The following is a 14,047-nucleotide window of genomic DNA, read 5'->3' on the forward strand; positions in this document are numbered from 1 at the left end:
TTTCTTCCTCATTAATAAAACCCTTCATTTAAAAACTGCATTTTGTGTTTACTTGTGTTATCTTTGACTAATGTTTAAATTTGTTTGATGATCTGAAACATTTAAGTGCGGAAAACATGCAAAAAAGTAAGAAATCAGGAAGGGGGCAAACACTTTTTCACACCACTGTATATATATGTGTGTATATAAAAACATGTTTCAATTTTTTTTCACTTTTAAAAAGGCTCATCATTTCCAGCTGGTCACTCTACCTTTTGCACGTTTCTGAAACATGAGGAAACAGTGCATTTGCTGGGGACTGTTTTCAGCAGCGGATTAATCCACATTTGGTGCTCTAGTAAGTAAATGGAGCAGCAGGATGATGTACGTGGGACTGAGTCAAAATAAACTAGTGTGTGTTTGTGATGATGAAGGAACATGTCACCCAGTGCAACAGTGTGGCTCGCAGGTGTGCTTTTAATAAGGTATTTGAATAAATGAATATCACTATCCTTACACACAGGCATCAATGATGGGTAATGATTTCTCTTTCCACACACACACACACACACACACACGCACACACAGAATAATAACCTAAATTGAGGTGTGAAATTCTGACCTGCAGCAGCGGGAAAGCTACACCTGCTCCGTACACGTCATCACCATCATGAGCTCCAGATTCGAACACTGCGCGAGACGTTACCGCGACAACCACTGCACGATCAGCATCTTTCTGCAGAGGAGACACAGAACCTGCATCTTCATCTGCACTTAAAATCAGACAGAACACAGAACAACAGAACCAGCAGACAATTCATACAGAACCTTTAAGGAATCCCTCAAAGGCCAACATGAACTCTACTCACAGAACCACTGAAATACCAGACTTTGAAGTGAAACCTGACCTTTGACCTCATAAACACATTTTAAAGGTATCGTTAAGACTTTTGAAGTGGCGTTGTAAGGGGTACTTATTAATAGACAGTATGTTAGCCGGCCCCCAGTATGGAGAAGCGGGGCAGGAGTCTGACATGGAAGCTAAACACATAATTTAGCCATCTAAAAAATAATATCAGTTTAAGTAACTCCATATCTGGAATATTTTCACTGCTTTATCTTGATGTCAGACAGTGATTTCCAACAGGAAAATGAAGCTGTTTTATTGCTCTGTTCTAAGCCAGACTCCATTGAGAATAACAGTGATTTAACATCCCTGAACAAAGGAGCTGCTGGTCTACCACTGCCTCAAACTGACATATTGTTTGTTTAAATGTGTGATTTTGACATTTAAAAGGGTTAGATTGGTCTCGCCAAAGTCACACAATAGCACTAACTAACTAACTGACCAAGGCAGTGGTAGACCAGCAGCTCCCGTCTTCAGCAAGCTCAAAATAACTGCTCATTGGAGTCTGGTGGTTTGACAAGAGCATAGATGGAGAGCTGAAGCCATTAACGACTTCCCCGTCGATGTGGGCTGTCAGAAATGTAAAGTGGTGAGTAGTACATTGCTTAGCTCCTGTGTCAGACTGCAGCCTGCTTCTCTAGACTGGGAGTGTGCCGACTGACATCTACTGTATGTAACACACTGACTATGATAAGCACCTTATAAAACCCCACTTCAAAAAAATCTGAACTATCCCTTTACCTAAAGTACTCTGGTATTTGTAAACAGGTTACTGTATGTCAGAACACACCATGCTATAGTACATTTTCACACTGTCTTAAAGAGTAGCTTTGTTTCTTCTGTGCAGAGTCTCCCACCCTCACATTCTTAGGGCCAAATCCCTATTACAAAATATACAATTTTAGCCTTGCGTCACTAACTGGTAAAGGTATGCAACAGTTAAAGAATTACTTATGTTGTATTTTAAACTAGTGCGTCCCACTCATGAATTCGGTGCTCATTACATACACCTTAGTGCCATTTTTCATTTAAATTTATCTTCTAAAATACTCCTCATGTTCTCCCACAATGACAGGACGTTTGCAGGATTAAAGGGTGTAAACGTTGGTGCAATGCTGTGCTGCATGGTGAATTATTTATGAGCTGAATTTGCCAGAAGAAAATGACATATTGAGTTATGAGATTTACACAGTGTTGAATTGAAAATGAGGAAGATGAGATTAAAACACCTCAAAATTTGAATGCAATCTGGCGGGAGACTCCGAGAGATGTCACAACACACAGTGTGATATTATTAATATTTGGTCAAGCTGGATGGGAGTGGTTCTGCAGGTGTGTGATCTCACCTGTCTCACGGTCTGTGTAAATGAGACAGTTCTAGAGAACCTGCCTCAGGTGAGTCTTACCTGCTTCACGTCCGTGTTCTGGATCGTGGAGACCATGTCCGCCTCTCAGCTGAAACCCTGCCGGTTGTAACGAGCCTCAGCAGGTGTATCTACCGACCTGTCCACCTGTCACCACACCGTACCTACCACCGAACTGGACCCGCTGTCAAACTTACAAAGTTCCTCCAGAAACAGACAACTGTCGGTTCAGGTTCCGCCTCCGACGTTCGCTTTAAGAGCGCAGCGTGATGACGTCACTTCCTTGTTTGTCTGCCGCTGCCCACCCCGCCCACAGCTGTGATTATTGTGTCAGATAGTGAAACGCGGTCCGGGTTTTGTCCACTAAAACGTCCACATTTGGACTAACTGTTTGGGACGGAGACTGGGGGGTGGTCTGGAGCGGGTGTGAGAGGAGCCCGGTCCGGTTTGGAGCGGGTGTAATCCGGGTTGGAGCGGGTTTTGCTGCCGGTCTGGACCGTTGGGGAAACGAGAAGGAGGGAAAGTTTGCTTCAGCTTCGGTTAACGGTGAGAAAACATCCATCTGTTCCCTCTTCCGTCCTCACTTTCTACCCTCTTCATCCCGGTCCTCTGAGGTGTCCGGGTGTGTCCAACGTGGACCCCGCGGACCGGTCGGGTTCCTGTTGAGGCTCCTGGAGGTCCGCAGGTAGACAGCAGGTGATTGGGTGTCACCGGTGTCGTGTTGAAGGCTGTGTCCCCGCAGATATGTGTTTAACCTCCACTGAAAACTGACCCAGACCCTCAGTCCAACTCTGTCAGTCAGTGTTGGTCAGTAAAGTGTCAGCTACATGTCAGTCCTTCAGTCAGTCAGTCAACAGCCTGTTGAGGTTGTGTTTCACATCTACCCTTAGGTTGAAGCTAAGGGACTGTTCTTTACTTATCAGAGGAGATGGGTAGCTGGAGTGTGTTTAATTTTTCTTAGTTTGACCCTCACTGAATCTACAGATATTATTTTTTATTTCTATTTTAAGGCTGCTGTCAGCCCTAGAGTGGTCTCCTTTGGTCTGAATCAGGGTCTCATGTTGTTCCAAAGTTGTATAATTGCCTAGAGTTGGTTCGTGTTCTCACGGCAGCATTTACAAGAGGACCAGATCAAATGCCTTGTGTGAGAAAGCTGCTCTTGATTGGTCAGAATTTCCATGTGGGAAAAATCCAGGAAGTAAAGCAAACGTTGAAGAAGAGTACACTTGCAAGATAAATGTGACACTTTCTAATGTCACAATGGAGGGACAACTACGCAGGTTGATTTTAGCGCTGCTCATCGTGGACTATATTGCTGTCATTGTTCATTTTAGTCAAACCATACAGTTTGAAAACGAGGCGCGGCTCCAACTAGAAAACAATGTTTTGATGCATTGGATGTGCTGAATGTGCATATTAAGGCAGTACAGGAGGAGGTGCACATTAATAATCCTCCAGGACTGTAACATGCTCATGTTTAACCCAAACAATGTGTCATGTGACTGCAGTTGCTTCACATCCAGGTCGGAACACCTTCTCACCACAAACCAACTGCACCAGAGTTCCTTTGGAACCGGGCTGAGACCACCTCTTCAAGAAGGTCTCGGTCCGGTTGTTTTGGTGCACACCTGAGTGTGATTGCTGTGTTCACACCTGCACAAACGAACCGCACTGAGGGGGCAAATGAACTTGAGTTTGATTGAACTGAACCAAACAGGGCAGGTGTGAAAGCACCCTAAAACTTACCCTCTGGTGTTTTAAAGTTGAAGACAAAATGTTTTTTCACTCTTGTCGTGCTGGTTAGTTCATGCAAACGGTAAATTTTAAATGAGACGTAGAATAAAATTAATTTGATGAAATGTCATTATTTCAAGCTCAGATTTGATTTCATTTTCTGACAAAAGCGTTCATTACACATAACGTGTCCATGGACTGTTGGAAATTTTAAAATACAATGATAAATTCTGTTTCTGTTACAGTGTCTGCCTGTGGTAAATGGTGTGATTTTGGCGATATTTAAAGAAAACATGCATGTTTTCTTTAAAAAGGTAGTTTTTTGTTTTGTTTTCAAAAATTGAAGGAATGTTTTCTTTAAAGAAAATTTAAATTTTCTTTAAAAAATCAGCAGTAAAATAAATGCAAAAGACAACCATTTAAATTTGTATGCCCCTCCCCTAAGCCAAAATAAAAAAACACAAGTCCCATCCCAGTGCTTAAAAAAGTATTTAACATGCCTCCCCTTTATTGCACCAACCCTCATAAGTAACGAACAGTTCCTAACCCTGTCAGTCAAGTTTGGTCAGTCCTTCAATCAGCAGTCTGTAAGCAGTGGTTGAAAATCCTTGTAATGTGAAACTGCTTTATTCAGTGTTTTACTGGTTTAAATCACCTGGTCTGTTTGTTTTGGAGAGGAGGAGACCTCCTGAACACTGAACACTGAAGGAATCCTGGTTGCAGTCTGCAGTGCTCTCTGCTAGATGCCTCTAAATCCCCCTAAATCCTACACACTGGACCTTTAAGCTAAATTAACTCTTTAAAAACCTTCTTGGATCAGCTGGAAAATGCATCATCACAAAGCTGAAAAAAAAAGGCTTTTTCTAACACCATAAAAAGTCGACAGGACAGCCACGCTACAGACATATGATGATCTTATAGACCATGATGCATTGCTGTAGATTAAACTCCCCAACAGGATATAAAGGAGTTCAAATGAGCTCAGCCTGAAACATCTACAGCAGTAAAATGACACATACACATTAATGCAGCAGGAATATTAATCCAAAAACATCAGATAGAATAAAACACTGACAGCAGGGAACACTTTACTGCACTATCAGTCATTTTACTTTTCATACTTTAAGTACAGTTAACAGATGATTCTCACACACTTTGACTTAAGTAAGACTTTGAATGCAGGACTGATAAGAGTACGTTTACTCAAGTTCTTCCACCACAGTCATCTTAACGTAAAAGTCAGTCGGCTATCAGTCAACAATCAGCCTGTATCAGCCACCTTTAAATCACTCAGCTCTGTCAGTAAATACTCAGTTGACATGTTAGCAGTCAGTCAGTGAGTGTGTCAGTCTCAGCTGGACAGACAGTGCTGCAGGGTGATACAGGTAAAGAATGAGATGGTAATCATTAGAGGCACCATCCTACCAGTCAGTCTTTGTCTGTCTGTCAGTGGTGTGTGATCAAAATAGTTTATTCAGTCACACCTACAGGTACAGGCAGTGTAGGAGTCGTGGAACGTTATCGGACAGTAACCATTAGAGGCAGTTGGACCAGTAAGACAGCTCACTGATCCTCAGCCTGAACACACAGTCTTACACAGGCTAAAGCCAGCAGCTGGCTAGCTTAGCTTAGCATGAAGAGTGGACATGAGGGGAGGCTACGCAGACTCCTGTAATGGAGAGCCTTTCCCTGTCAGTGTTTCACTACTCTATCTGATGTCTGGGTTAATATTACTGCTGTATTCATTTGTACGTTGCATTTTACAGCTGTAGTTGTTTCAGGATTCCAACGGTCATGAAATTCCTGGAAAAGTTATGAAATCAGAAAAACTGTTTCCCAGGCCTAAACATGGTTTGGAATGAACAGAATGTTTTGAATACACATTGGTTTGGCAAATATTTACAATATGAAAATTTATCACGCTGTCGTGTGCACTCAGGTTCAGACAAGGTCGCAAAACAACCATTAGACATGTTACTAAAACAAACATTTGTTTAACAGGAATTAAATGCATACAAGCTTGTCCAAACTTTAATCCCAACACGTGTAAGATTGCATTGACATCTACATGATCTTCGATTATTTTATCCCCAAACAAAAGGGCATTAAACTTGATGTTTTCCAAAGTGACCGTATGTGCCAGTCTGGTCTTTTAGCACAGGCAGCTAGTTGGTGGTGGGAATGTCTAACGAGCGAGTAAAGTTAACAGACGCTGGCAGTTTGTGTTTCTGCAAATGCCTGGGAAGCGTGTTAATAAGTGTTATTAATGTATTATATGGCTGTATCGCCATATAGGCCATGCCATTTTAAACTGCTTGAATAAAGTCATGAAAATGGGGTGAAATATTATAGAAAAGATTTGAAAAATAATTTGTAAAAATGTCTGGAACCCCTGACATGTTTGAGGTAGTGCTCATTTTAAGTCCTGTATATCCACCTTATTCCTGAGGGCTTATTCTGCTGCTAAATTCAGCTTCATGTTTCAGTCAGAACACAGTTAATAAATCAGAAGTTAAAAAACATGTAAACTGCGTCGTTAACACAGACGAGCGCAGGATTAGCTGGGAAACGTCACATTTATTCACTTTACATGGAGCTACAGTTAATACTGAATTATGTGTTAGTATCTCTTAATAAGTCATCAGAAATCAGAAATCATCTTTAGAAGGAGCAGATGTTACCTTAAGCTAACTCGGGACACAAAAAAATGCTTTGAGATGGCTGTCAGAGATGGCAGAGGTATGATCACATGATCCCCTTTTATTTTTTATTTCCCAGTTGCTCTTGTAAAAAAGAATAGAGTACTGTAAACAAACTGTTACCATTGGAAATCGCTGGTTTCAGCTCAACGCTGGAAGTTGCACCCATAAAAACACAAGGTACCATTGGGGCTAGGAATAATGTGGATGCTGTTGGGTAGTTTAATCTGCAGCAGTGCATCATATTCTGTAAGACTGTCATGTGTTTGTAGCGTCACTGTTAAGTGAGCAGAGTTCTTCTTACAGTTTTGTATTTTTCACTAGTTTTTATTTTTATTTCTTTAAAAAAATTGTTTTCCATTCAGGTAGTTTTCAGATTGGGTCTGCTGGATTCAGTGTAAATTTCATTGTTTTAAAATGTTCAGTTTTTAATTATAATATGGGGGTATTTATCAGGATTGGTATTACAATACAAACACAGCACTTAGTGAAGGCACTCCACTCAAAGTCATATAACCGGACCTGCACTTGTACAGCACCTTTCTAGTTTCTTAACCACTTAAAGCCCTTTCACACTACGAGTCACATTCACCCACTCACACACACATTTATACACTGATGACTGAGGCAACTGCAGAAGGTTCAAACACACTCACACACTGATGGAGACAGCCATCAGGAGCAATTTGGGATTCAGTATCTTGACCAAGGATTCTTCGTCATGCGGACAGGAGGAGCTGTGGATCAATCTGCTGATTTCCTGATTAGTGGACGACCTGCTCCACCTCCTGAGCCACAGTATTAGTTTTCTTATTCTAATATGTGGGCATGTGTCAGGGGTAAGTCTTAAGAAATTAAGAATAGGTATGACAAAGGAAGGCAGTGAAGGCAGTTGACTCAAAGTCATGTAGACATCCCAGCCTCGATAAACATCTGCACCAATGCCTCCTCATTATATTGACAATTTTTACTAAATGGACAAAGACTTAAGTCATTTCCCGTATATTTTCATTTTATTTTAGTTAGTTTTGTAATTACATAATATAATTTCTGTTAGTTTTTTTTCTGAAGTCTAGTTTTTATTTTTATTTCAATCAATGATTTTTCACTTTAGTAACCTTTCCTGTGTGAACAACGTATCTCTAAAAAATATATTTTTTGTGGTCTCATAAAAACAGCCTGTTTTCAGCTTTGTGACGACGACTTTTCAGCTGATCCAAGAGGGTTTTTAAAGAGTTTATTTAGCTTCAGAAGGAGGAGAATTTTCTCAACTCATAAAGGAACACTTCATCCTTCAGTTTATCACAAACATTCAGCATCAACACATCTGGAGATACATGGTTTTCACTGGACAGGAAGGAGCTAAAGCTGTCAGACTAATGTAGTGCAGTAAAAAGTACAATATTGACCTCTGAGATGTAGTGGAGGAGAAGCATAAAGATGCAAAAGATAGAAATAATCAAAGTACTGTACCTTAAATTTGTACTTAAATACGGTACTTGAGTAAATGTGCTTATTGTCCCTGTTTGAGAGCGGATGCTGAAACATTTCCTCCTCCCTGAACAAATAGCATGATGATGATGGGACAGTGGAGCTTCTGATTGGCAGCGCCTGCTGTTTGTATGAGTCTTTCTGGGAGTGGAGTTGAGTGTGGACTCTCCCTGTGTAAATAAAGCTTTAAGATCATTTGAAGGAGCCTCACATTCAGGTCAGTCATGAGATTCATTAGAAGCAGAAGTTTTTGTCTTGTTTCTGTTTGTTTCAGGCTCAGTTCTGCTGTCGCTTAATATGTCGAATTATCTCACAAGATGTGAAGGAACAGAAACTTTAACGTGTTTCAGAAATTAAAACTGATTTTGATTCTTTTCAGTGAAATTCTTGTAACTTTACATCAGATGAATATTATTGTTGCAAGTATGTCTTTGAGTATCCTAAAAAAACTTAGAGATTGCATAGCTCTAGGGATGGGTCAGTTTGTCTGTTCATTATTTTAAGACTGAAATATCTTAACAGTTGTCGGAGGGATTGTCATACAATTTTCTACAGACGTTCATGACGTTCATGAGGGATGAAGCCTAATGACTGGTAATTCCCTGACTTTTTCTCTAGCGCCACCAGCAGGTCAGAGTTTCACATACAGTGAAATAACTTGACAACCACCGAATGGATTGGCATCATACCGAAGTCATACTGTTACCCACGGCAACAACAAGCATGGCTGAAAGCGAAATTATTAGCGACTCCTTGGTGGTTCCAAAAAGAGGAGCAGCTTCAGTAGTGTGGAATAAACTGTGGCGTCCTGAATGTTTTACTTCTCTTAGCGCTCAGAGGGAACTCATTCAGCGGCTCCTCTGGCAGCAGCACAGAGTCTCTCCCTCTCCTCTCTGATTCTGTCATAAACCTTTGGTGATGTAAACCTACGTGTGAGTGTGTGATAGTTGTGGTATCATAACAGCCTGTCACAGGTTACAGCCTGATGATTAGAGGAGAAATGGCAGAGCATAAAGGTCCAGGTGGGAAAAAACCCAACTCAGTCATTTAGGATTTTAGGGAGCTGTTTAAATGTGTAATTAGTGGCAGATTTTATTTAGTTGAACTATTAATATTGTAACAGAATCTGAATCTCACTCTGAGTTACTGCTGTTGTTCACTAACTAAAGAAATGAGAGGTCATTTTTCTTTAGTTTTTACTGAAAATTTGAAGCAAACTGTAAAACTCTCACTTATCACTTATTTTCTTTTCTTAAAATAATAACTGTTTTTACTAATTTGTCATATTCATGTTCCTCTCAGGATGAATTGAATAAAATTTAAGGGACTGTGATCCCTTAAAATTTAATCTAACGCCATGATCAGGTAAATTTATCCAACCCCTTGTTTATGCCAAAATACCTGCAAAAAGTAAGTCCTCAGTTGCACTTTGTGTTTAGCACTAATTAGCAAATGTTAACATGCTAACATGCTAAGCTAACACGGAAAACATGGTAAACATTATACCTTCTAAACATCAGCGTGTTAGTGTCGTCATCGTTGTTTGTTTTGATCATAAACCAGAGTATTGGACGATTACAATTGGGATGATGGAGGTCTTAAATGGAAAGTCAGGAAAACAGAGTTACCACAGTGCATCCTCTGGGGGCCGAGAATGTGTGAACCACATTTCACGTCAACAACCCATGACATTAAACATAGAAATACAGTGCCAACCTCATGGTTGTACTAGAGGAAAAGTCGGGATCACTGACATCATCAGGATACAGCTTCTGGAAACAGTAAATATCTGAACAAGATTTCATGGTGATCCATTCCATCCAATAATTAGAGACATTTCAGCCTGGACCAAAGCCGTGGACCGTCCGACTGACATCACCGTCTTTAGAGCCACAATCTGATGATCACCATGGCGGGATTATGACTGAACGCCTGTAAGTCAGAATCCCGCCTAGATGAAACGATACTATAGCACCACAGATCTTCGGTTGGCACCGGATTACCGGCCTTTGTCGGTGAGCAGAGCCGTTCGTGACAGGGCTGGGGTGCGGCAGGATGATGTCAGCTATCACTTTACTGAAATCAAGTTATTTTTCAATGTTTTGTGGATCATTTCTCAGTGTTCTTTTCTTCTTCCAGTCCCTGCAGTGGCGGCCGTCATGTTCAGGTAGAGACAGGCTCCACGGCGCCCACCATGCGGAAGCACCTGGAGAGGATCCGTTTCCGGGGCCAGAGACGGGAAGAGTTCCTGGATCTGGCCGATTCGCCCAACACGTCCGACACAGAATGCACTGACGAGGTCGTGATCAAACCTCGCCTCACCACCAGAGATTCGGAGGAGCTGAGGGATGCGGAGGGAGAGCAGCAGAGTGACGCTTCGGTACACAAACACACCTGAGAAATACACCAGCCAGGCATTTAAAAAGAAACATGTTTTGATCCTGATCTTTAAAATCAACAAAATTCTATTGTAAATGCTGATTTGACAGAGCCAGAACTCTGGTAGGATTTCAACAGATTATTTTCTTTTCTTTCTTTTGTGATCACTTTTTTCTGTTCCATTAATTGTAATCAATAATTGGCTTCAAGCTGCAGGTTTGTTACAAACCTGCTTATTGTCTGAAGACTTGTGTTGCTGTAGGAATCTGTTGTGAATGATACATGAATACAAAAATACTCCTTTACAGCTCCTGCATTTAAAATCCTTCTTAAAATGAAAAGTAATTATGTTCTCAAAGGAAAACTTTGTCAACGTCTGTTTTATGTAATGAGATAAAGTTTTCATTCTGTTTATCGTATGGCCGCCCCCCAATAATACATTCACTATAATCTCTCCTTCAAAGACAGTCCATTGACTATCTAACAGATACAGCCGATTACCTAACATGTTATATACTAGACTACAACAGGTATGCTCCTCTGATGTAATCAAGAGCACATAATTAAATCAGGAAAGCCCAAGAAAGCTACAATTGATTTCTCATCATCTTGTCATCTGAGTGTAGGTATAAAGATGCCCTGTATTCACTGTTCTGGGCACAAACTCTGAGCTCTGAGTCTGAGGTTGTGCCTTCTCTATAGAGAATAAACTGTCATGCATGAAGCTATTCAGTCTTGTTTGCTGACTCGAAGCAGATCGGCTAAAAATTGCCATGACATATTCTTTCTCACACCTTCAACTCAAACCACTGTGTTGCCCCGCCCAAAAAATATAATTTAATATTTAAATTATTATTGCAAACATGGAGGCCACCGGTTGACTAATGGCCCTAAATGACCACTGTTGGTCGAAAATTCTTAGCCGGGAGCAGCCCCAGTTCATCTCACTTCAGTCATTTTTATTGAACTGAAAAGAGCAATTGAATTTATTATTCTAGTAGGCAACCAAAAGTTTTTAATATTAATAATTTATTTATTAAAAAAATCAATACATCCGTGCATTGATGCAATATTGTCACAAAAAACATTGCGATAGCATGCTGTATTGATTTTATCCCCACCCCTTGTAATAGTACATGGTCTTCTTCTTCTTCTTCTTCCTTTTCCTCTCATTCTTCGTCGTCTACTGGTTAGATTCATAATGTTAACTTGTTAACTTACCTGTTTAAGTAAAGGTTAATTGCATTGTGGAGTGTAAATAGAGGAGGACCCAGGATTGAACCCTGTGGCATCCCAAATAAGAAAAGTGTCTAACTGATTTTATTTCACTGTCGTTGTATAATCTCTTCTCTGTTGTCTGGTTATTTCATATGTCTGTCCATGTTTTTGTGTCTCAGGCTGGTCCAGGATCATTTTCTGCAGCTATCCAAGATGACCCGAGGACAGACCTTAATGAGGTCAAAGGTCACCTAGAAATCGCCTTGTTAGAGAAACACTTCTTACGTGAGTATGGTGACCTGAACTGCACTCAGTGTGGGTGTTTTGTTTGGTTTGGTGAAACTTTAAATGAAAAACATGACTCTAAGAAGAGAAATATTATTTATTATTTATTTTAAGACTGAAATCTGTGAATCCTATCTTCATGTTTCTGTAATTCAGTTTTTTCTGTGAGATTTTATTCTGGAAAAACAACCACCCAGTCAGACCCAGAGTCAGAGTGTTTCAGACAGATTGAAGCTAAGAAGGGGATCTTGAGTTAAGATGATTTCGTCAGGCTATTGTCCTTAACTTTCACGTTCAAACAAAAAAAGTAGTAAAAAGTAAAGTTTCCCTTAAAATCTGTGTCAGAAACAGTTGCGTGTTGATTGGCCGCTGTGTCTTTGTGGCTTCCCACATCAGTTTGGAGTCAAACGTCCCACAACACAGCAGCATGCTGGGTAATCCGTCAATATCTGCCCATCAGCTTTATGTAACACACACAGCTATTAATAACCCAGCTGACCTCATCTGACAAAGACACTCACAGACACAGAGGTGAATGAGGACCTCATTTTTCCTTCAGTACAAGTATTAATAATATTTATAGGGATTAAACGAGAGTCACAAATTAAATTTACAACTCAACTCAAAATAAGTTTTGAAATAATTTTAAATTTTAAAGGTTCTGCAGCCAGTTTTCTGCCTTCACTCGTTTGTCTGAATATTACAATAGTTTTTGGTTGCTTTAATTGTCCCTCCTCCCGAAACTGACCATAAAGATATCACTATATAGTGTAATTCCAGTTAAGAGACAGGGGACAAAATCCTCGGTGAAACTACCTCCCACACTCTGCATCAGACAGGCTGCCACTGTCCACCAACTGTAATCCCATCACACGGCTGAACGGAGACAGGTTGCAGCTAAAAATAGTTAGTAATCAAAGTCATTTTTTGGAAATTAAGTCATTTTGGGAAAGTGAAATCAAAAATAAAGTAATAACAGCTTAACCGAATACAGTGATGAGAACAAACGGATTTGATTGAACAAAAGCTCAAAACGAAAATCTGCTCTTTGGAGACAAATTAATAAAGACAGACAAAACAAACTATGTTGTCCTTTATAACTATCCAGTCTTGAATGTTCCTCATGTTGACTTTTGTTTCTAAGGTCCTCTGTGAAGAAGTGACAGCTTAAAATCTGCTCTTTAGAGACAGATTGTTAAAAGTGTGACAGCACTGCTCAGAGGTACTGCGATTGTTTCTGATTATGTGACCGTCGTCATCTGTTTCAGAGGAGGAGCTGAGAAAACTTAAAGAGGAGTCCAACATGGATTCACTGAGACAGGAGCTGGAGAGGGAGCGCAGCAGGTGCCTCGAGCTGGAGCAGAAGATCAACGACGTCCTGAAACCCAGGTGGTTGTTAAAAAAAAAAAAAAAACAACTTTAGTAAAGAAGCTGGTTTGAGACATCAGACAGAGCAGCTTGTTCCTTATTGTTTCTGTCACTTCACAGACCTGAAGACTCACCTTCTCAGACACCTAAACCCCCGACCCCCCCTCCACCTGCAGTCGCCAGTACAGGTGAGCTTTTCCTTTAAACACTAAAGCCCTGTTGGCACCAAACCCTTTCGGTATCGTACCTTTGGAACCAACAGTAACCCTTCAGACATGGTAACTAGACCCTCGGTTTGTTTCCACCACACACAGTCCTCTGAAATGTGGGCAGGGTTGTTGTCACTCACTGCTCCATCCAGCACTCACTATATTTCCTCCTTTATCAGTCTGCACCTGGTTTATCGTCCACAGAACGAGGCTGTACGTCGACATTTTCAGAACAAAATAGAACAGGCTGCAGTGAGAGTCTCTCTCCATGGGATATTTAAAAATAGCAGCTTTGTGCATTTAGTCCTTCTCAGGCAAGCTCAGGGGTTTAGTGTTGCTGTAGCCCACAGGAAGTGAGGATTAGAATATATGACCTTCACATAATCCGGTTGAAATTAGTATATATTTTTTAAG

At 40.6% G+C, this 14,047-nt stretch overlaps 2 protein-coding genes across 3 annotated transcripts in view; one reads left to right on the forward strand and one right to left on the reverse strand.

Moving 5' to 3' along the window:
- The window catches only part of LOC126407354 (cytosolic 5'-nucleotidase 1A-like), a 7,279-nt gene extending 4,845 nt beyond the window's left edge, over positions 1-2,434 (reverse strand). The window contains exons 1-2 of the mRNA XM_050072153.1: positions 2,293-2,434; positions 606-715 (exon numbers count right to left, since the gene is read on the reverse strand). Of these exons, the coding sequence (XP_049928110.1) occupies positions 606-715; positions 2,293-2,328 (146 nt within the window). The 5' untranslated portion in view covers positions 2,329-2,434. The remainder of the gene's footprint in view (positions 1-605; positions 716-2,292) is intronic.
- Positions 2,420-14,047, forward strand: part of LOC126407717 (GRAM domain-containing protein 4-like) — a 24,978-nt gene continuing 13,350 nt past the window's right edge. Inside the window, exons 1-5 of one of the 2 annotated variants that reach the window (XM_050072880.1) lie at positions 2,420-2,796; positions 10,314-10,554; positions 11,951-12,056; positions 13,325-13,445; positions 13,545-13,612. In XM_050072880.1, coding sequence (XP_049928837.1) covers positions 10,369-10,554; positions 11,951-12,056; positions 13,325-13,445; positions 13,545-13,612 — 481 coding nt within the window. In that variant the 5' untranslated portion in view covers positions 2,420-2,796; positions 10,314-10,368. Of the gene's footprint in view, positions 2,797-8,353; positions 8,392-10,313; positions 10,555-11,950; positions 12,057-13,324; positions 13,446-13,544; positions 13,613-14,047 lie in introns of those variants that run through there. The other variant, XM_050072881.1, reaches the window with a different exon arrangement.

This window comes from Epinephelus moara, chromosome 20 (genome assembly GCF_006386435.1).
Source record: "Epinephelus moara isolate mb chromosome 20, YSFRI_EMoa_1.0, whole genome shotgun sequence".
In the NCBI taxonomy this organism is placed as follows: Eukaryota; Metazoa; Chordata; class Actinopteri; order Perciformes; family Serranidae; genus Epinephelus; species Epinephelus moara.